This window comes from Tiliqua scincoides, chromosome 2, assembly GCF_035046505.1.
Source record: "Tiliqua scincoides isolate rTilSci1 chromosome 2, rTilSci1.hap2, whole genome shotgun sequence".
Lineage (NCBI taxonomy): Eukaryota > Metazoa > Chordata > Lepidosauria > Squamata > Scincidae > Tiliqua > Tiliqua scincoides.
In genome coordinates this window covers 268,304,716-268,327,911 of record NC_089822.1, presented here as the reverse complement: position 1 = coordinate 268,327,911, position 23,196 = coordinate 268,304,716, and the positions used below count along the sequence as shown (strand labels likewise).

The 23,196-nt window shown below is 51.2% G+C and overlaps 1 protein-coding gene across 1 annotated transcript; it reads left to right on the top strand.

The window, feature by feature from the left end:
* The first annotated feature begins 1,399 nt into the window (after positions 1 to 1,399).
* LOC136640415 (zinc finger protein 665-like) lies at positions 1,400 to 15,522 on the top strand. Its single transcript, XM_066615535.1, has 4 exons — positions 1,400 to 1,660; positions 3,247 to 3,491; positions 8,906 to 9,035; positions 11,071 to 15,522. The coding sequence occupies exons 3-4, from the start codon at positions 8,972 to 8,974 to the stop codon at positions 12,741 to 12,743; spliced, it is 1,737 nt and encodes a 578-aa protein (XP_066471632.1). The 5' UTR covers positions 1,400 to 1,660; positions 3,247 to 3,491; positions 8,906 to 8,971; the 3' UTR covers positions 12,744 to 15,522.
* Positions 15,523 to 23,196: the final 7,674 nt, after the last annotated feature.

The window sequence follows — 23,196 nt, the reverse complement described above, 5'->3', positions numbered from 1 at the left end:
CCTGTGGGGCCTGAGCGTTGACCACTCTGTTCCAAGCTGGATGGACCCTCACCACGGCAGTGCCAGTTGATTGACTGGGATTTATTGATGTGAGACTTTGGTGATTACTGTCAGGGGTTAGTTCTTATTCTTTTAATTTGGGTGTGTATTGCATGTTCTCTTTAAATGCCTACATCTATGCCTAAGTGAAGTGCCTGTTGGATGTTACTTCAATCCTTTAATAAATCCTGCCTATTACAGCCTCATCTGGGTGGATTATTGGAACCACAGAGGAGGAACCTGGTGGTAAATGGGACTGGCTTCCAGTGACTTGGCCTTATGCTTCCCTGATGCCCAGTAATTGGGCCTGGCACCCTGTTGCAGCCCAAGTGGGGACTCTGGCTGGGAAGCCAAGGCTTTGAAGGCAAAGTGACCTGTTGTATGGTCTGTGGGCTTCTCAGGCTGAGAGAGCAATTAACAGGGAGCAGAAGCTGGTTAGGTAACTGGAGGGTGATTGGGCTTTTGCCCTGTGGACCAGGAGAGAGAAGATGGGCCTGGGAGGTAATAAAAAGGGGGAAACAGGAGCTGTGAGCTGCCTGGCTATTGGGGGGGGGGGGAGGAAGTAAATCAAGGAGGGATCCCTCTTTGCAAACTGATGAGGAAGTGAAAGGCCAGAATCTCTACCCTGCCAGAGAGGAAATGCCTGGGGAGAGTATAACTGTGAGCAGCCCTGCTCTTGCCTCGCTCTGCTGCAGCCCCAGCCCTTTGCCCCACTCCTTCTGCCCCACTGCTCAAGAACCATCACAGAGGAGCTTGGTCCGGGTCTCTCTTCCTGCAGCAGGGAATGCAGGCGCTCCTCTTCACAGCCCTTCAGTTCCAGGCTTGCTGGACACGCCAGAGGCCAAGCTCCAGGTCTCATCGCATCGTGCCAGGAGGACGCAGACCCACGGAGGACCCAAACTGGTCCCGAGGCAAGGCAGGCAGGGTCTCGGCTTCGCGGATCCCAGAGACTAAAAGAGGGGACCAGCCGCACCATCAGCCGGGCAAGGTCTGGCTGGAGCAGCTCCCCTCCGCCCCCTTCCTCCTCCGCCTCCTGCTGGGCGGCGCCGTCGTGGGGGGGGGGGTCCAGGAGGAGTCCCAGATCTGCGGTGGGGGGAGGGAATGGGGGAAGCCCGGGAGCAGGGGGTCAGGCTCGAGGGGCAGGGAGCGGGGAGGGGGGGCACTGCTGCACAGTGGCGTAGCTGAGGGGGCGAAGCACCAAGTCCTTCAGGAAGCCCCCTCGGAGCCAGTCCAGGCCAGGAGCGCATCCTGCTTGTCCTGCTCTCGCTCTCTGCTGCGCGGCGCTGCGAGGGTTAAGCGAGCCACTGGGGGCGGAGTGGGGCAGCCCCTTCCTCCGCCGCCCCTTCCGCGTCCTGCACGCAGCGCCTGCGGCTTTTCCGGAGCTTCCAGCCCCTCCACTTGGGCTCTGCTGGGGGGGCTGCGAGAATCGTGGGAAAGGCAGAAGCGGAGGGGCGAGGCGGCCCCTCAGCAGGGAAAGGGGGGCCAAGGGCACAGGAGCACGTGGGGGCACTGAGGACCCTCCCCGTCGAGACCCACCCGGAAGGGGGAACAGGCTGCCCAGGACCCTGCTCTGGCACTGCGCCCCAAAGAGCTGCGCCTGTCCTGAGAGGCCCCCGTGGAGGTGAAGGGGCATCTCCCCCCAGCCAGCCCCACTTGCAGCCTCGCCCCACAGCCTGCAGGGTGGGCATAGGCAGGGGGAGCATCTGGGCAGTGTTGGGGGGGCAGGCAGAGCTCCCCTTTGGGACCCCTCCCGCCCCAGGAGTGGAGCAGTGTCAGGGGAGCAGGCAGGGCAGCCCTGGAGACCCCTTTCAACAGCTGGCACTTCAGGGGTGGCGCCAGTCCCAGCTGGGGAGCTGCTGTTTCCTGCTCTCAAATGTTCCCCAATGCCCTTGCATTTTACTCCTTGAATGTTCTTTCTCCCAGTTCTTGAGTGATGAACCTCCTTTGCCTGGTTCGCACAGACAGGCAGGCAGGAGAAGGAAGGAGAGCCTTGGAGACAGCCCCACCCTCCTAAAACGGGATGCCCAAATCTGTGGCTCAACAGCAACTGGGAGGAAAGGGCTAGGAGGGGACGCTAAGCAGAAAGGGGTGGTCTTTGCCCCCGGAGGTTTAGCACAAGGGGTGCTGCTCTAGCCTCAAAAGAGGGAGTCACAAAGTTGAGGGGCCACCAGAGAGAAGGCCCTGCCCCTTGTTGCCATCCACCTGCACCAGCCCTGGAAGCTGACCTCCCTGTTTTGCAGAGGTGGAGCACAATCACTCAGCTTTCACTTTTGAAAGCCAGGGGAGTCCTGCAGACGCTCAAGCAGGGCTCTCCGCTCCCCAGGAACGTTGCTGCAGGGACTGGTGGGAACATCCCAGTCCCTACAGCCCCCCTAAGCTACCTTCCCTTCACCCCTTAGGGGGCCAGAGGCCAGTGCCCTCAGGCTGGGGCGTTGCAACACCCCAGTTTGAAAAGCCCTGGTGTAGGGTTTCAGAGTTCCAAAAGGCATTCAGGAGCCCTCTCATCCAAAGCCTGGACCTCTTCCCTTTCCAGAGGTCCACCAGGGAGAAAGAAATAGCGAAAAATGGATGTGGAGCTGATGGGAATCCTTCCAGCATCTGGGATTGGTCCAGGGAGCAGAGAGGTCATTAAGGAGCTGAGCCCCAGAAGGAGGCAGTGGGGAGGACAAGGGAAGAGCTCCAAGTGTATGTCCTGCAGAGAGTGACCTCCCTGAGTAGCCTGAAAAGATCTGTAGCCTTGCAAAGCTTTGAGCAGAGAGGGGTGGGAAAGAAGCCCCCAGGTCAGGAGGGAGGCCCAGGATCACAGCCCAGCCAGGGGAGGGGAAGGGAAGGGGGCTGAGAAGGCACACTGCAATAATCCCCCCCCCCTGCCAATTGCATGCTGAACTCTTGGTCTGCTCTTGGGTGCCTTTGTTTCTATGGTGAGGGGTTTTTGATATGGGGAGCGGAAAGGCTGGAACAGAGAGGGCCAGAAGGGGCCTTCATCTCTGAAATCAATGCCAAAAATAGCAGGATGAGGAAGAGACACTGGAGAACAGGATTTTAGACCTAAAACAGAGGGGCTGGGTACTTTTTACTATATGTTTAATTCATGTATATAAAGTATGGTATATGACTGTGGTATATGTTTTATTGTATCTTCAGTTTATATATTTAAAATTGTGTTTTATTTGTTTAAACTGTTGACATCTTTGCTGATTTCAACAGTGGCCGAGGCAAGAAAAATAAAAAGAAGCTCCGCTGGACTTTGCAGCTGAAAAGGATCTTTCCAGCACCCCTGCCTGATCCAAAAGTGCCAGAGATTTTGTTGGAAGGTTGATGCTCTCAGAAGAAGGAATTGAGGAAAGTGAGCAGGAGGAGCGACTGAGCAGGGAAGATCCAGCCCTAAACGTCTGCCCTGCGGAGAGGAACCTTCTTACCCAGCCTGCATCAAAACAGCCACGTCTTCCAAGGTGTGTGTCTCAGTGTCTCCCCTTTCTGTTAAGGTTTGTAAAGGAGGAACCTTGGGTGTGTCCCAGTAGCAAAGCAGGATGCAAAGAAACAGCAGACACAGGAGAGTCCTTTAACTTTTCTGGTATATATTAGAGCAAGGAGTTCTTCACAAAGAATAGTCAAATACAGTCCAGGTCATACAAGAAAGATTTCAGCAGTCCAGTTTACCTTATCCAAATCAGTTTCCACACAACACAGTCAGTTAGTCAGTCCAGGATCAGTCACAGCATAAACACAGTTCAGCAAAGTCAGCAGCAGTATCTCAGTTCAACACCTACTACTGCCCTGGTGGATCTGAAGGCTGGGGTTTTAGAAGTCTGAGCACCCAATCGCTTCCTGCTCTCTTAACTAGGGTGTGGCAGCCTCAGGTGCAGAGTCATTCTGCTGACTCAGTGTGACTCAGCTGACTGCAACTTTCCATAAACCAAATGGTTAGCTTTGTCTCTAACTCAGCATGGGCAGAGAGCTAACACTTTCCAGAGGTGCAGAGATAACTGGGCTTCCACCTAAGGATGAAGTATTAGTTCTGGGCAACAGGACGTCACCTGGAATGGATACAGCTCCTCTCTTAGGGACTGGGCTTTGGGGAAGAATAGCAGCAGCAGGAATGACACAGTAGGAAAGGCGACCCTTAATGGTCCTAGAAAGAGGCATGTTTTGCAAGGACATAAGAACAGCCCCACTGGATCAGGCCATAGGCCCATCTAGTCCAGCTTCCACTGGATCTCACAGCGGCCCACCAAATGCCCCGGGGAGCACACCTGATAACAAGAGACCTCATCCTGGTGCCCTCCCTTGCATCTGGTATTCTGACATAGCCCATTTCTAAAATCAGGAGGTTGCACATACACATCATGGCTTGTACCCCATAATGGATTTTTCCTCCAGAAACTTGTCCAATCCCCTTTTAAAGGCGTCTAGGCCAGACGCCATCACCACATCCTGTGGCAAGGAGTTCCACAGGCCAACCACACGCTGAGTAAAGAAATATTTTCTTTTGTCTGTTCTAACCCGCCCAACACTCAATTTTAGTGGATGTCCCCTGGTTCTGGTATTATGTGAGAGTGTAAAGATCATCTCCCTATCCACTCTGTCCATCCCCTGCATAATTTTGTATGTCTCAGTCATGGCCCCCTCAGGCGCCTCTTTTCTAGGCTGAAGAGGCCCAAACACCGTAGCCTTTCCTCATAAGGAAGGTGCCCCAGTCCCATAATTATCTTAGTCGCTCTCTTTTGCACCTTTTCCATTTCCACTATGTCTTTTTTGAAATGCGGCGACCAGAACTGGACACAATACTCCAGGTGTGGCCTTACCATCGATTTGTACAATGGCATTATAATATTAGCAGTTTTGTCCTCAATACCTTTTCAAATGATCCCAAGCATAGAATTGGCCTTCTTCACTGCCGCTGCACATTGAGTTGACACTTTCATCGACCTGTCCACCACAACCCCAAGATCTCTCTCCTGATCTGTCACAGACAGCTCAGAACCCATTAGCCTATATGCGAAGTTTTGATTTTTTGCCCCAATGCATTACCTTACACTTACTGACATTGAAGCACATCTGCCATTTTGCTGCCCAGTCTGCCAGTCTGGAGAGATCCTTCTGGAGCTCCCCACAATCACTTCTGGTCTTCACCACTTGGAAAAGTTTGTTGTCATCTGCAAACTTAGCCACCTCACTGCTCAACCCTGTCTCCAGGTCATTTATGAAGAGGTTGAAGAGCACTGGTCCCAGGACAGATCCTTGGGGCACACTGCTTTTCACATCTCTCCATTGTGAAAATTGCCCATTGACACCCACTCTCTGCTTCCTGGTCTTCAACCAGTTCTCAGTCCATGAGAGGACCTGTCTTCTAATTCCCTGACTGTGGAGTATTTTTAGGAGCCTTTGGTGAGGGACCGTTTCGAACGCCTTCTGAAAGTCCAGGTATACAATGTCTATGGGTTCTCCCGCATCCACATGCCTGTTGACCTTTTCAAAGAATTCTATAAAGATCATGAGGCAAGACTTACCCTTACAGAAGCCAGGTTGATTCTCCCTCAGCAAGGCCTGTTCGTCTATGTGTTTTGAGATTCTATCCTTTTTGAGGCATTCCACCATCTTACCCGGTATAGATGTTAGGCTGACCGGGCTATAGTTTCCCGGGTCCCCCCTCTTTCCCTTTTTAAAGATAGGGGTGACATTTGCTATCCTCCAATCTTGTGGCACCGTGGCCGTTTTGAGGGACAAGTTGCATATTTTAGTTAAGAGATCAGCAACTTCATTCTTCAATTCCTTACTAACTCTTGGGTGGATGCCATCAGGGCCCAGTGACTTATTGATCTTTAATTAATCAATGAGGTCTGAAACATGTTCTCTTTTAACCTCTACCTGACTTAATTCCTCATCAGGAGGGGCCCTTTGGGCAGCAGTATCTGCCTGAGGTCTTCCGCCATGAAGACAGATGCAAAGAACTCATTTAATTTCTCTGCCATCTCTAAGTCTCCTTTTATCTCCCCTTTCCCTCCCTCACCATCCAGAGGGCCAACCACTTCTCTGGCGGGTTTCCTGCTTCTAACATACTTGAAGAAGCTTTTATTATTCCCCTTCATGTTGCTAGCCGTGTGTTCCTCAAAGTCTCTCTCGGCCTCCCGTATCACCTCCTTAAATTTCTTATGCCACAGTTTATGTTCCTTTTTATTCTCCTCATTAGGGTAAGACTTCCATTTACGGAAGGAAGCTTCCTTGCCCTTTACAGCCTCGCTAACTTGGCTCGTTAGCCATGTGGGCACCCTCCTGGATTTAGTGGGGCCCTTCTTTCTTTGTGGTATACACCTCTGCTGGGCCTCTATTATTGTTGTTTTAAGCAACCTCCATGCACTCTGGAGAGATTGGACTCTTGTTAGCTTCCCTTTCAAGCTCCTTCTAAACAGCTTCCTCATTTGAGGGAAGTCCGTCCGTCGGAAGTCTAGGTCTTTTGTGATAGATTTTCCCGGTATTCTTCCCCGATGTGCATGTCGAAACGGATCGCAGCATGATCACTGTTCCCCAACGGCTCCGTAACGTTGACATCTCTAACCAGCTCCTCTGTACCACACAATATTAAATCCAGAGTCACCTGTTCTCTGTCCTCCGCTCCTTCTCCCTGCTGCGCTCTGCAGTGCCTCCACGCAGCTCAATGGCGCGTTCTCCTGCAGCAGCAGCAGCTGCTCCCCGGACAGGGCACCTCCTCCAGCCATGGCGCCGTGGAGCTTCTTAGCGAGCTCTCCAGGTGGCCCTGCATGCACCAGGCCAGGGAGGCGGGATGCAGCTGCGGTGGCAGCTCCCCCTCCCGGTTGACCCGGCTGGCCTGCACTGGCTCCTCCCAGGTCCCGGAGGGCCTCAGTTGGGGCAGCCACAGGTCCCTGCCCGCCAGGAGCTCAGTTCAGCCCTGCCCAGGCCGGAGTAGACAGGTGAGCAGCCTCCCCCTCGGGCGCCCCATTTGCACGCTGCCAACCGGCCCTCTCAGAGGCTGCCCCGGGCTCCCTGACTTGCGCCCCCTGGAAGCAGGGGGGCCACTGGCCTGTAGGGTCCAGGGCTGCCATCAGCAGCGGACCCGTCCTACCGCCTGCTGGAGGGGTTAAGACGCCGGCTGACCACCGTGTCCAGCGAGTGCCCATGCAGGCCTGGCCCCCTGCTCGCCTGGAGGGCAGGGTGTAGCAGGCTGCTGCAGGGTGGACTCCTGCTGGACCTTGGCCAGCCCCGCGGGTTGCAATGAGCTTTACCAGTGGCATAGCTAGAGGGGGTGCAGAGCACTAGGCTTTGCAGGGAGCCTCGCTACAGCAGGATCGCAGCATGATCACGATTCCCCAATGGCTCCGTAACATTTACATCTCTAACCAGGTCCTGAGTACCGCACAATATTAAATCCAGAACAACCTGCCCTCTTTTGGGCTCTGTGACTAGCTGCTCTAAGCCATTTAGTCATTTAGCACGTCTCCTTTTCTTGACCAGAACACAAATTGACGCAGTTTATATGAAGATAATTGAAGTCCCCCATGATTGCAACCATGTCCCTCCTTGTCACCTCCCTGATCTGTCTCCTCATTTCAAGATTCCCTTCCGATTTCTGGTCTGGAGGACGATAGCACGCCCCTAGTATTACATCGCTGCACAAGCCTGGTAATTTAACCCATAGAGATTCTACGGTGGAGTCGGACTCACCTTCAATCTCTACTATGCTGGATTCTATCCCTTCCTTAACATAAACGGCCAACCCACCTCCAACACGCCCCTGCCTGTCCCTCCTGTAGAGTTTATAGCCCGGGATTGCGGTATCCCACTGATTCTCCGCATTCCACCAGGTTTCCGTTATGCCCACTATGTCAATGTTTTCCCTTGTCACCAGACATTCCAGTTCTCCCATCTTTGCTCGGAGACTTCGGGCATTCGCATAAAAGCATTTGTACATGGAATGCTCCAGGATGGGCTGCTTATTCGCTCCTTTGTCCCCGCATTCTCTCACTGTGCCAAACTGTCTATCACATCCCATCATGCTACCTTTCCCAATTTCTTCTCCTACTCTGCTCTTGTCTTGCTGTTCTCTAACCTCCCCATCCTCGTCCCATAGGTATGAGGAGTCCCGAACCGGATGCCCCTCGGCTCTTGTCTGCCTTCCCCCAGGGATCAGTTTAAAAGCTGCTGTGCCACCTTTTTCATGTTATGCGCCAGCAGTCTGGTTCCATTCTGGTTCAAGTGGAGCCCATCACTCTTGTACAGGCCCCGCTTGTCCCAAAACGTTCCTCAGTGCCTAACAAATCTAAACCCCTCCTCCCTACTCCACCGTCTCATCCACGCATTGAGACCCCTGATCTCCGCCTGTCTAGCTGGCCCTGCGCGTGGAACAGGTAGCACTTCAGAGAATGCTACCTTTGAGGTCCTGGCTTTCAGCTTCCTGCCTAAAAGCCTAAATTTGGCCTCCAGGACCTCCCGGCTACACTTGCCCACATCGTTGGTGCCGACATGCACCACAACCACTACCTCCTCCGCAGCACTGTCTAACAGCCTGTCTAGATGAGAAGTGATGTCCGCAACCTTCGCACCAGGCAGGCAAGTCGCCATGAGGTCCTCACATCTGTCGCAAACCCCCCTCTCTATGTTTCTAATAATCGAATCCCCCACTAGAAGAAGCCCCCGACCCCCCTCCCGCTGAGCATTATCCTGAGTGCATTCGGATATGGGCCTGTCCCCTGGAGAAGGGGTCACCCCTAGGGGTGCTGGTGTGCTCCCTGGGGCATTTGGTGGGCCGCTGTGAGATACAGGAAGCTGGACTAGATGGGCCTATGGCCTGATCCAGTGGGGCTGTTCTTATGTTCTTATGTTCTTAGGGGATTGTTTCCTTCCTCTCCAGGATGACGTCCTCCAGCCCCGAGACTTCCCACCTGGGCAGCTGAGGAGCTGCACGCCTGAGGTTGGGATGAAGCCTGATCGTCCCCGGAAGTCTCCCCATGGTCCTTCTCTGCCTGCCTCTGCTTCTCCAGGTCTGCCACCAAGGCTTCAAGGGAGCGGACGCGTTCCCTGAGTTGCTGGAGCTCCTTGCACTGAGGACACCCCCCTGACTTGTGCCCTAGAGGCAAATAGTCATCCATGTGGCACTCGATGCAGAACACTGGATAGCCCCCAACCTGCTGCTGCCTCTCTGACTGCATAGCTTTTTTGTTGTTGTTTTTATTTAGGGGTACTTTTAAAAACCCTACACTGGTTAGCAGCCCTCTTCTAAGGGGAAGAGAAAGGGCAGTGTCCAGGGCCCTGGCCTCCTCACCCTGCTGCTGAACTTGCCCAGATGCTAAACTTGCGGTGCCTTACCTGGCACTTAGATCCCAGAGGCACTTGGGGTCCCAGAGACCATGCATGTCTGCAGAGAGGCTCACGCGACAGCAGGCCCTAGATTTATACTCCTAGCTTGAGGAGATTGAGGCTGCAATCCTATCCACGCTTACCTGGGAGTAAACCCCACCGATTATAATGGGACTTACTTCTCATTAGACATGCATAAGGGCCCAATCCTATCCAATTTTCCAGTGCAGGTACAGCCATGCCAATGGGGCATGCACTGCAAGCTGTTGTGGGGAGGCAATCACAGAGGCCTCCTCAAGTTGTGGGAATCAGTGCCAAAAATAGCAGGCTGAGGTAGAACAATTTTTCCCTTACCTCGTGTGATGTCCATGGGAGGTCTCTGCAGGGTGGGCGTTCGTGGGGGATTGACAGCGAGAGGAGAGAGGGTTTGGAAGAGTCATGGAGGCTTCGGTAAAGTTCGATACCAGCGGTTTATTTGGGTGATGCTCTTTGCATTCATCTGGTCCTATTACAGCACAGGACCAGGAGACGTCAGTCCTTTAACAGGAACTCCGCTTGTTCAGTGTCCGAGGACAGGGATTGCCCCAAGAAATTGATTGGGTCCCACGACTGAAAGGAAGTCCTGGGGCCCCAGAGGGCTGTCTCACGTAGGGTGGCTTGCCTGGGAAGGGGCCTGGGTGCTGCAGGCTCCCCTTCCCTAGTTCTGCCATAATCTACGCCTCCTGTTGTCCGTTTGGGGAGTCGTAGGGCCCCTGTGTTGGGTCCTTTGGGGTGAATTGGGCAGGCTGCCTTTGGCCCCCACCATGGGCCTAGTCTGTATTCCTGAGGGAGGGGTCATTCCCCTCCAGGATCGGGACACTTGACCCCTTTCCAGAGCTTCCTTGGCCCCGTGATGTCAGGAAGGTGAGAGGTGATGCCCCAGAGATCACTGCTCCTACCTCTGCCCCTCACACTGCAGAGGGAGCCTGGTGAAGAGCGACTGCTGTCTCCACAGCCAGGCTGCTTATGAGCCCAGCAGTCAGGTGACCAGGTCTCTGCCCCTCACAACGCAGAGGGAGCCTGGGGAAGAGCGACTGCTGTCTCCACAGCCAGGCTGCTTATGAGCCCAGCAGTCAGGTGACCAGGTCTCTGCCCCTCTAAACAGCCTCCTCATTTGAGGAAACTCCGCCCATCGGAAGTCAAGAGTTTTTGTGTCAGATTTGCTTGGCACTCTTCTCCTGACATGCATGTCAAAACGGATCGCAGCATGTCACGCTTCCCCAATCGCTCAGCAACATTTACATCTTTAGCCAAGTCCTGAGTTCCACACAGTATGAAATCCAGAGCCACCTGCCTTCCAGTGGGCTCCATGACTAGCTGCTCTAAGGCAGTCATTTAGCATGTCAAGGAATTCCATCTCTCCTTCATGACCAGAGCACAAGTTCAGCCAGTCGATATGAGGATAATTGAAGTCCCCTATGATTACAACCCTGTCCCTCCTTGACACCTCCCTGATCTGCTTCCTCATTTCAAGGTCCCATTCTGGATTCTGGCCTGGAGGACAACTACACACACCCCCATTACCCCACTTGGGCCTGCTAGTTTAACCCACAGAAATTCTATGGTGGAGACAGACCTGCCTTTTATCTCAACTCTGCTAGATTCTACCTCTTCTTTGACATAAATGGCCACCCCTCCTCAACACGTCCACTGCTAATCAGGATTCTTTCTCCGATCCAGGAACCGGTGGACAAGTCAATGAGGATCTGAGGGAAACTTATGAGATGTCATCGGACATTACCATGCTTGAGGTAGAGGAAGAGACTTTTAGAAATCAAGATGGATCTGGGAGGGAGGAGGGAAGACAGACCCCTGCCTGGAGGACTAAACGTGTTTGTTCCCATGAACTCCCAATCAAAGAGGAACATTCCAAAGTAAGGAGATGTGAGATGTGTCCTTTGCATGAGGAAACTACCAGCACAAGCACACATGAAAGGAGCCACACAGGGGAGAGAACTATGCATCAAGAAAGATCAGGGAAGCAGGAGGGAAACCAGACACAGAAAGGGAGAAACAAATCTGGTTCTTGTCAGGGTGGCAATTGGAGCATCCTCCCAGTAAATCCACAGAAAGAAACTAAAAAGAGGAAGGAAAAATGGCCTCAGTGTGGAAAGACCTTCAACAGAAAATCACACTTTACAATACATAATAGAACCCACACGGGAGAGAAGCCATATAAATGCTTAGAGTGTGGGAAGTGTTTTAGTCAGCAAGCAAACCTCACCACCCATGAAAGAACCCACACAGGTGAGAAACCATACAAATGCTTAGAATGTGGGAGGCATTTTACTGGGCAAGCACACTTCACTTACCATCAAAGAACCCACACAGGTGAGAAACCATATACATGCTTAGAGTGTGGAAAGAGCTTCAGGGTGAGTTCACACCTCACTAAGCATCAAAGGACCCACACAGGGGAGAAACCATATCAATGCTTGGAATGTGGAAAGAGCTTCAGTCAGAGCTCAGACCTGACTTTGCATCAAAGAACCCACACAGGTGAGAAACCATATACATGCTTTGAATGTGGAAAGAGCTTCACACTGAGCTCAAACCTGACTCGGCATCAAAGAATCCACACAGGTGAGAAACCATATACATGCTTTGAATGTGGAAAGAGCTTCAGGGTTAGCTCAAACCTGACTTTGCATCAAAGAACCCACACAGGAGAGAAGCCATATAAATGCTTGGTGTGTGGAATGAACTTCAACGGGAAATCAAACCTTACAAATCATCAAAGAACCCACACTGGAGAAAAGCCATATAAATGCTTAGAATGTGGGAAGTGTTTTAGTCAGCAAGCACAACTCTCCACCCATCAAAGTACCCACACAGGTGAGAAACCATATAAATGCTTAGAATGTGGGAGGCATTTTACTCGGCAAGCACACTTCGCTTACCATCAAAGAACCCACACAGGGGAGAAACCATATCAATGCTTGGAATGTGGAAAGAGCTTCAGTCAGAGCTCAAACCTGACTTTGCATCAAAGAACCCACACAGGGGAGAAACCATATACATGCTTTGAATGTGGAAAGAGCTTCACACTGAGCTCAAACCTGACTCGGCATCAAAGAACCCACACAGGTGAGAAACCATATACATGCTTTGAATGTGGAAAGAGCTTCAGGGTTAGCTCAAACCTGACTTTGCATCAAAGAACCCACACAGGGGAGAAACCATATAAATGCTTGGTGTGTGGGATGAACTTCAACCGGAAATCAAACCTTACAAATCATCAAAGAACCCACACTGGAGAAAAGACATATAAATGCTTAGAATGTGGGAAGTGTTTTAGTCAGCAAGCACAACTCTCCACCCATCAAAGTACCCACACAGGTGAGAAACCATAAATGCTTAGAATGTGGGAGGCATTTTACTCGGCAAGCACACTTCACTTACCATCAAAGAACCCACACAGGGGAGAAACCATATACATGATTAGAGTGTGGAAAGAGCTTCAGGGTGAGTTCACACCTCACTAAGCATCAAAGGATCCACACAGGGGAGAAACCATATACATGCTTTGAATGTGGAAAGAGTTTCAGTGTGAGTTCAAACCTGAGTTTGCATCAAAGAACCCACACAGAGGAGAAACCATATACATGCTTGCAGTGTGGAAAGAGCTTCAGTCAGAGCTCATATCTGACTCTGCATCTGAGAATCCACACAGAGGAGAAACTATAGAATTTCCTTGAGTGCAGAAAGAGCCTCAGGGTTCCTTACTTCTCATGAACAAATTCACACTGGAGAGAAACCTTTGAAGTGTTTAGAGTGTGGTGAAAGATTCTTCCACAGGAGAAGCTTTAAGGCACATCAAGGTTTTACACACAGGATAGAGATCTTCTCAATGCTTTGGGTGTCGAATGAGCTTCAATCAGAGCACAAGCCTCTGTTTACATCAAAAAGTCTGCACAAGGTCTCTTAGTACTGCTTGGAAAGAGTGTCACCAGAGGAGGGGTGGAGCACCCTTTAGGTGGCCCCTCCTTGAGCCACCGGGATATGCAGATGATGCTGTTATCCTCTCAAGGAATCCTGTTGGCCTTAGAAGAGCCTTGAGATCTCTGGCGCTGTTCTGCAAGGAAAACCAACTCTTGATCAATTATCAGAAAACTACAATCATGGCCTTTGCCAGGAGCCTCAAGAACCACCCATTTATGCGCACTAAAGGAGACCGTTATTTCCCTGCAGCTCTTCAATTATTTCAAGCCAAGGTTCTGGCACAACTACTATATGGTGCTTAGGGCCACTGACTACAGAATGCCTGCAATCCAAATTCCTGAATTCTAGAAGTACCTCAAAGTATTTCCAATGCAGGAAAGTCTTTAAGACTGGTGAGATTGAGGTTGAGGCCAGAACGTGGATAACTGTCATGTTAGATGGGCTAAGATGGCCTTTCTGCCCAGCTGGCCTTGTTCCCCGAATCTTACAGGACGACTTGGACAAAGATGGTGGAGCTGAAGCTGATGTTGCAGCTCTTGACAAGCTAGAATTCCAGACTAGCACCTTACATTGGAGTAACTTACTTAAAAGGGGGTTGATAGTACATGGCGGGGAGATCTTCTGTTTTAATTATTTTTAGCTCTTACTCTATTCCAGGATTGAGATATAAAGTGTTTTAGCCTCTCTGAATTGTCTGCAGCTCATGTTAGTTTGCTTTTTATGTTAAAGTTCATATCTGACTTTAATATCCTATTTTAGGATATAAATCGTAGTTTTAATCCATCTGAATTTTATATAGTTCATGTAACTGATCATGTAGTGGCAGTATTCATTTTTTTTTATGCTAGTCTGTGACCATAATTAAGGTCGATTGACTGACTGACTGGCTGACTGTATTTTATGCCAATAAAGGTTTTACTGACTGACTGACTGACACTATAGCACCATGGAGGAGAGGCAACGGCAAACAATGGGGTGATGGCACCTGGCAGTGCTGTCCTTGCTGGGCAAAGGGAGGGAGGAAGGAATGAGGGGGATTCGGAGATCAGAGAAAGGCAGAATGGGGAACAGTGGGGCAGAGACAGGAGAAGAGAGATGGAGAAGAAGGAGAAGCAGAGAAGAAACAGTAGGATGTAGAAGTGGGGGAAGGAGCAGGGGTACTTTTTGAGATAGGATGGAGAGAGAGACACAGGAGAAGAGAAGGGGATGTGGGGAAGGGAGGGACAACTGGCAGGGGCAAGAGTGTGTGAAAGGAGAGACCAGTGGCATTAGGAGAAAGGGCCCAGCCAAGGGGAGGGAGGAATTGGGCAAAGTCCCAAGGAAAGGAGAGGCAGCCCCAGAGTGGGGGCCTGGTTTCCACAGACCCTTGAGATCCAGCCAACACCAGGGCATGCCCTCCGCTGCCTTTGCCCCCCAGTCCAAGGTGTTACGTGAAAATCCCCTTTTTCCCTTCCAAGTTGTGATTTTATATATATATCATGGACTAAGATACCTTACAGGCCACAAAAGGAGTCAACTCATACGCTCACTCATTTCTCATGTTGTTGGCCACCTCCAGTCTGAAAGACTCATCTTCTCCAGAGACACTGGAAATGTCTTTATTGTTTAAGTCAATCACTGAATATGCAAACACATTAAAGGAGGAGGACTTTGGCAGCAAAGTCTATTGTTAACTAAATCACAGCCATTAAGCCACCTCCAGACTCAAATCCAGTAGCAACAGGAAGTAAGCTACTCCCCCTCCCCCAGAGTCAAGCTTTGCTGATAGCTGAGTTCTGGACCCTTCCACCTTTTCTTTATTTACTCCAAGTGTTACTGAGCATGCCCACAGCTCTGGGATACTTCCGGTCAGTTTAGATCGACTTCCAGGTCAAAGACAACTCTTATAAGAGAGAACTCAGAGCACATGCGGTCTCTCTCTCTCTCTCTCTGATTGCTCTCCTGCAAGAGGGGCCATACACAGGACTCTCTTCATCCAACTGCTCTCCCCCCCGGACAGGTAAATATATCTGGCGTCTAAACCCCCCCCCCTTCTTCCCTGCCTATTCCTCCCTTCTCCCCCAACTTTAGTCAGCAACTGGGTTTAGCAGATTAAGGAACCCCTAAAATACCTCCCTACACCCTATCCATTTCTGATTCCTTTTCGGATGCACCCAAATACATAGCACATGCATCCACCACGAGTTAGGTACACCAGACAAGTATATACTTGTCGATTCTCCATGTGTATTATGTTACCTTTGTGTGTTTTTGCAATAAAAATATAATCCTTTGATTGAAAGTTACCTTCCTCCCAGTCTCCTTTTTAAGCTAAACAAGGGATCTCTTTGCTCTACGCTGTCTTGTATCCAGCCTATGGTCCCAAAAGTTTCCAAAGGGCTAATATACTAATTCCCCTAAACACAATAGCCTTTTTGGTAACAAAGGTCCCAGTTGGCCTGAATTGGGACAAGTGGGCTGGGCCTCGAGACACTGTGGCCGGCCAGTCCTGGTGGGCGGAAAAAGAGCCTTCTCTTTAAGGACCTGTTTGTTGGCAACCTTCAGTATGGAGCCTGCTGAAGTGACGTAACCCTGAGGGGGAGCTTCTCCAGGGAGGCCCTGCCATTATTTTGGTGATCTTAGTGGTCCAGCCCTGGCCTTATCTGGCCCAACAGACTCCAAGGAGGGCAGTGACAAGACAAGACTTTCCAACCTGCCGGGGAGATCCTTGTAACAATCTCCACATCACTGGCAAAAACGGAGGCTGGGAGGAAAGAACAGCAAAGCTTGGAAACCAGAAGGACAAGGGCATGAGTGGGCATTTGAAGAAGAGGACAGGAGATCAGGGGCTGGGGGCACCAAGGGGAAGCTGCTGGCAGGCTTCTTCAAACCCTGAGCTGGGGTGAGAGAGACAAGCTGGCTGAGGGATTCATCTGCAGCCCTCCCCAGATGGACAGGTAGCCCCTTTGACAAGGGAAAGTTCTGCCCTGAGGTTGAGAGGGATGTGTGACCCCTTCCCATCTTGAGCTCCAAGTCCCCTTTTGGGGAAGAAGAACCTGCCCTGCAGAGCACAGCAAAAGTGGTGTGCCCCATTGCCTGTATACTGTCAGGGCTTCCCCCAGAGGCTGGTGGTTGATGGGGCCTGGGGAAGATGCAGCGTCACAATCAGGTCTTCCCTGTTGGTTCTGGGCTTCCCAGAGGCAGTGGGGGGACGGGGACGGACACCGCAGGGTTGAAGATGCTGGATTAGGCTTTAGGATGGAAGAGGAAACTTTTCCTGTGTGTGAGAACTCCATCCTGAAGTTAACTTGGATCCTTTGGGGCTGAGCTGTCTGTGTCCAAGGAGAGAGTGTTATGTGAAAATCCCCCTTTTCGTCTTTTAGCTGTGCTTTTCTCTCGATATATCTGGTTATGCTATTATGGACTCTTTATAGCCTTCATAGATCATAGAAGGCTTTTGACCTGGTCAGCAGGGATGGCCTCTTCAAGATTCTCCCCAAGATCGGATGTCCACCCAGGCTCCTCAGCATCATCAGATCTTTCCACAAGGACATGAAGGGCACTGTTGTCTTCGATGGCTCCACATCAGACCCTTTTGACATCCAAAGTGGCGTGAAGCAGGGCTGTGTTCTTGCACCAACCTTGTTTGGGATTTTCTTCGCTGTCCTGCTGAAGCAGGCCTTTGGAACTGCAACAGAAGGCATCTATCTCCGGACCAGATGATATAGATTTTTAGGGTTAACCTAACTTCTCTCAGAGGAGGAACATTAGGAAAAAGCCTGACTAGTGTTTTTCTGTTAAAAACAGGGTAGAAAATGTCAAGATGACCTGCAGAGAGAGAAAAACATGTGCGTCATAGCTTTCCCAAAAGGAACATTCCAGGGTCTTGTGAAATCAAAGTTTCAAGCCAGAACTTCCATACTTGGCTAACAGATTTCCCAGTTAAGGCTAGAACCATGCACCAGCATGCCAAATAAGGAGAGGAAAAATGACGTGTATATCACATGGGTCACTTGTTGTGACAGAGTACAATTACAGGAGTTTTAGGTGTGGTTCGGAGAGAACTCAATGAACCACTATGGGGTAACTTCGAACCTGTATCCACCCTAAATCTATTCCTAATCTGTAAATAGCACGTGAAATAAACTTTCTATATGCTTGTAAAATGAATCTGTGTCTGCTTAGCAATTTGACCCAGAGACCAAGTCCCAGAAATCTCTCTATCACAGATCAGACGGAAAGCTCTCCAGACTGAGAGCAAAGTCCAAAGTCCAGCTGAAATGTCTGCGTGACTTCCTCTTTGCCGACAATGCAGCTGTCACTATCCACTCTGCCAAAGATCTCCAGCAGCTCATGGATCGTTTTAGCAAGGCCTGCCAAGATTTTGGACTGACGATCAGCCTGAAGAAAACACAGGTCATGGTTCAGGATGTGGACTCACCTCCCTGCATTACAATCTCTGCGCATGAACTGGAGGTTGTCCATGACTTTGTGTACCTTGGCTCAACGATCTCCGACACTCTTTCTCTCGATACCAAGCTAAACAAATGCATCGGTAAAGCAGCTACCAAAGAGTGTCCGAGAACCACATCCTGAACTGAAAGCTTTCTGTCTGATCTGGTTCCACACTTTCCACACTGAGGCCATTTTTCCTTCCTCTTTTTAGTTTCCTGTGTTTTCTTCAGGCTGATCATCAGTTCAAAATCTTGGCAGGCCTTGCTAAAGCGATCCATGAGCTGCTGGAGATCTTTGGCAGAGTGGGTAGTGACAGCTGCATCGTCGGCAAAGAGGAAGTCACGCAGACATTTCAGCTGGACTTTGGACTTTGCTCTCAGTCTGGAGAGGTTGAAGAGCAGGATGAGGTAGAGACACTGGAGAAAAGGATTTTAGACTAAAACGGAGGGGCCAAGTACTTTTTGACTCAGGTGTATGTTTACTTCATATTCTATATATATGTTTACTTCATGTATATGAAGTATGGTATATGAGTGTGGTATATGTTTTCTTCATATTGTATCTTCAGTTTATATATTTAATATTGTGTTTTATTCGTTTAACTGTTGGCATCTTTGCTGATTTCAACAGTGGCCGAGGCAACAAAAATAAGAAACTCTGCTGGACTTTGCAGATGGAGATCTTTCCAGCGCCCCTGCCTGAGGCTAATGACCCAGAGATTTTGTTGGAAGGTTGATGCTCTCAGAAGAAGGAATTGAGGAAGGTGAGCAGGAGGAGCCCCTCAGTGACTGAGCAGGGAAGATCCAGCCCCAAATGTCTGCCCTGCGGAAAGAAGCCGCCTTACCCAGCCTGCATCAAAACAGCCACGTCTTCCAAGGTGTGTGTCTCAGTGTCCCCCCTTTCCAGAGGTGCAGACATAACTGGGCTTCCACCTAAGGCTGAAGTATAAGTTCTGGGCAACAGGACGTCACCTGGAATGGATGCAGCTCCTCTTTTAGGGACTGGGCTTTGGGGAAGAATAGCGGCAGCAGGAATGACGCAGTAGGAAAGGAGACCCTTAATGGTCCTATAAAGAGGCGTGTTTTGCAAGGAGATTGAGGCTGCAATCCTATCCACGCTTACCTGGGAGTAAACCCCACTTGCTTCTGAGTAGACATAAGGGCAATGGGACTTGCTTCTGAGTAGACATAAGGGCCCAATCCTATCCAATTTTCCAGTGCAGGTATAGCCATGTCAATGGGGCATGCACTGCATCCTGTGGTGGGGAGGCAATCACAGAGGCCTCCTCAAGGTGTGGGAATCAGTGCCAAAAATAGCAGGATGAGGTAGAACAATTTTTCCCTTACCTCGTGTGATGTCCATGTGAGGTCTCTGCATGGTGGGCATTCGTGGCGGGTTGACAGCGAGAGGAGAGAGGGTTTGGAAGGGTCATGGAGGCTTCGGCAAAGGTCGATACCAGCGGTTTATTTGGGTGATGCTCTTTACATTCATGAGTCCTATTACAGCACAGGACCAGGAGACGTCAGTCCTTTAACAGGAACTCTGCCTGTTCAGCATCGCAGGACAGGGATCGTCCCAAGAAATTGATTGGGTCCCACGGCTGAAAGGAAGTCCTGAGGCCCCAGAGGGCTGTCTCACGTAGGGTGGCTCATCTGGGAAGGGACTAGGGTGCTGCAAGCTCACCTTCCCTTGTTCTGCCACAGTCTGAGTTCTCCGTTTGGGGAGTCGTAGGGCCCCTGTGTTGGGTCCTTTGGGGTGAATTGGGCAGGCTGCCTTTGGCCCCCAGCATGGGCCTAGTCTGTATTCCTGAGTGAGGAGCTGTTTGCCCACAGGATCGGGACCCTTGACTCCTTTCTGGGGCTTCCCTGGTCCCCGTGAGTTCAGGAAGGTGAGAGGTGATGCCCCAAAGGTCACTGCTCCTACCTCTGCCTTTCACACCCTGGAGGGAGCTTGGGGAAGAGTGACTGCTGTCTCGGCAGCCAGGCTCCTTAAGAACCCAGCAGCCAGGTGGCCAGGCTCTTCCCTTTCTGGCTGTGACCCGGGTCAAGATCTTAGGCCTAGGAGATTTAGCTGACCATTCAGAGGCAGGCCCCATCACAAGCAGCCAGCCTCTGCCTCAGCCGCCACTCTGCCCAGCGGGCATGCTGTTACTAAAAGGGCTGTTTTGGTTAGGGTAAATATTACACTGCGATTATTGGAACCTTAGGATCCAATAATTGGATTATTGTAACATCAGCATCCATAGCTGATGGACTGGGATTTATTGATGTGAGACTCTGGTGAGTGATACTATTAGTGTCAGGGGTTTTTATTCTTTTAATTTGGGTTTGTATTGCATGCTCTCTTTGAATGCCTACATCTATGCCTAAGTGAAGTGCCTGTCTGATGTTATTTCTCTCCTATAATAAATCCTGCCTATTACAGCTTCAGCTGGGTGGATTATTGGAACCACGGAAGGGGGAACCTGGTGGTAAATGGGACTGGCTTCCAGTGACTTGGCCTTACGCTTCCCTGAAGCCCAGTAATTGGGCCTGGCACCCTGTTGCAGCCCAAGTGAGACTCTGGCTGGGAAGCCAAGGCTCTGAAGGGCAAAGTGACCTGTTGTATGGTCTGTGGGCTTCTTAGGTTGAGAGAGCAATTAACTGGGATCGGTGATTGGGTTTATGCCCTGTGGACCAAGGGAAGAAGGGCCTGGGAGGTAATAAAAAGGGGAAAACAGGAGCTGGGAGCTGCCTGGCTATTTGAGGGGGGCTATGGGGGGGAGCTAATCAAGGAGGGATCCCTCTTTGCAAACTTTTGAGGAAGTGAAAGGCCAGAATCTCTACCCTGCCAGAGAGGAAATGGCTGGGGAGAGTATAACTAGGAGGAGCCCTGCTCTTGCCTCGCTCTGCTGCAGCCCCAGCCCTTTGCCCCACTCCTTCTGCCCCACTGCTCAAGAACCATCACAGAAGAGCTTGGTCCGGGTCTCTCTTCCTGCAGCAGGGAATGCAGGCGCTCCTCTTCACAGCCCTTCAGTTCCAGGATTGCTGGACACGCCAGAGGCCAAGCTCCAGGTCGCCTCATTTTGTGCCAGGAGGACGCAGACCCACGGAGGACCCGAACTGGTCCCGAGGTAAGGCAGGCAGGGACTCGGCTTTGTGGATCCCAGAGACTAAAAGAGGGGACCAGTCACACCAAGTGGCCAGGGCAAGGTCGGGCTGGAGCAGCTCCCCTCTGCCCCCTTCCTCCTCTGCCCCCTGCTGGGCAGTGCCTGCAGTCTCTGGCCTTGGGAGGGAATGGGGGAAGTCCGGAAGCAGGGGATCAGGCTCGAGGGGCAGGGAGTGGGGAGGGGGAGCACTGCTGCACAGTGGTGTAGTGGAGGGGGGAAGCACCAAGTCCTGCAGGGAGCCCCCTCGGAGCCAGTCCGGGCCAGGAGGGCGCAGGACCTGCTTATGCTGCTCTCGGTCTCTGCTGCGCGGCACTGCGAGGGTTAAGCGGAGCCACAGGGGGCAGAGTGGGGCAGCCCCTTCCTCCTCTGCCCCTTCCTCCTCTGCCTTCTGCAGCCTTTCCAGCCAGCCCAGCAGGGAAGTGATGGAGACTGGTCTGGACGCCTTTAAAAGGGGATTGGACAAGTTTCTGGAGGAAAAATCCAATACGGGGTACAAGCCATGATGTGTATGTGCAACCTCCTGAGTTTAGAAATGGGCTATGTCAGAATGCCAGATGCAAGGGAGGGCACCAGGATGAGGTCTCTTGTTATCTGGTGTGCTCCCTGGGGCATTTGGTGGGCCGCTGTGAGATACAGGAAGCTGGACTAGATGGGCCTATGGCCTGATCCAGTGGGGCTGTTCTTATGCCCATTCTGCCAGTCTGGAGAGATCCTTCTGGAGCTCCTCACAGTCACTTCTGGTCTTCACCACTTGGAAAAGTTTGGTGTCGTCTGCAAACATTGCCACTTCACTGCTCAACCCTGTCTCCAGGTCATTTATGAAGAGGTTGAAAAGCACCGGTCCCAGGACAGATCCTTGGTGCACACCACTTTTCACCTCTCTCCATTGTGAAAATTGCCCATTGACACCCACTCTCTGCTTCCTGGCCTCCAACCAGTTCTCAATCCACGAGAGGACCTGTCCTCTAATTCCCTGACTGTGGAGTTTTTTTAGTAGCCTTTGGTGAGGGACCGTGTCGAACGCCTTCTGAAAGTCCAGATATATAATGTCCACGGGTTCTCCCGCATCCACATGCCTGTTGACTTTTTCAAAGAATTCTAAAAGGTTCATGAGGCAAGACTTACCCTTCCAGAAGCCATGCTGACTCTCCCTCAGCAAGGCCTGTTCGTCTATGTGTTTTGAGATCCTATCTTTGATGAGGCATTCCACCATCTTACCCGGTATGGATGTTAGGCTGACCGGCCTATAGTTTCCCGGGTCCCCCCTCTTTCCCTTTTTGAAAGATAGGCGTGACATTTGCTATCCTCCAATCTTCTGGCACTGTGGCCGTTTTGAGGGACAAGTTGCATACCTTAGTCAAGAGATCTGCAACTTCATTCTTCAATTCCTTAATAACTCTTGGGTGGATGCCATCAGGGCCCGGTGACTTTTTGATCTTTAATTTATCAATGAGGTCTGAAACATCTTCTCTTTTAACCTCTATCTGACTTAACTCCTCGGTCAGGAGGGGCCATTTGGGCAGCGGTATCTGCCCGAGGTCTTCTGCCGTGAAGACAGATGCAAAGAACTCATTTAATTTCTCTGCCATCTCTAAGTCTCCTTTTATCTCCCCTTTCCCTCCCTCACCATCCAGAGGGCCAACCGCTTCTCTGGCAGGTTTCCTGCTTCTAACATATTTGAAGAAGCTTTTATTACTCTCCTTCATGTTGCTAGCTGTGTGTTCCCTGCTGAGGGGCCGTCTCGCCCCTTCGCTTCTGCCTTTCACAGCCCCCCCAGAAAGAGCCATGAGTGGAGCCAAAGGGGGCAGGCGGGGAGGGGGAAGACAGCCGTGGGCCCCCTCCCCGCTCCCTGCCCAGATGGCCCTTGAGGCTGACCCCTCCTCCACCCTTTCCCCATTCCCTCCCCCCTTTCCCCGATGCCCGATTCCCTCCCCCCCACCGCAGACCTGGAACTCCTCCTGGAGAGGTTGCAGGCACTGCCCAGCAGGAGGCGGAGGAGGAAGGGGCTGCCCCACTCCGCCCCCCCAATCTGGAGTGGCTTAACCCTCGCAGTGCTGCGCAGCAGAGAGAGCGAGAGCAGCACAAGCAGGTCTGTGCCTGTGAATGAAAAAGGGGACCTGGTGTGTCTTTTGTCTTTATCTTCTCTTCTTTGATAACATTTGTTTTAGGACTTGTAATGTCCCTTGTTTCTCTGAGACCACAAACATATTTTTGTTTTACCTTTCAATAAATCCATACCAATTTTATTCTTACACTCTTCACAATTTTGCCTTACCTGGTTT

Coding starts and splice junctions, on each gene's coding strand:
- LOC136640415 (XM_066615535.1), top strand. CDS start 8,972: ATGAAGCCTGATCGTCCCCGGAAGTCTCCCCATGGTCCTTCTCTGCCT. Junction 9,036..11,070: donor GCCTGCCTCTGCTTCTCCAG/GTCTGCCACCAA, acceptor TCTCCGATCCAG/GAACCGGTGGACAAGTCAAT.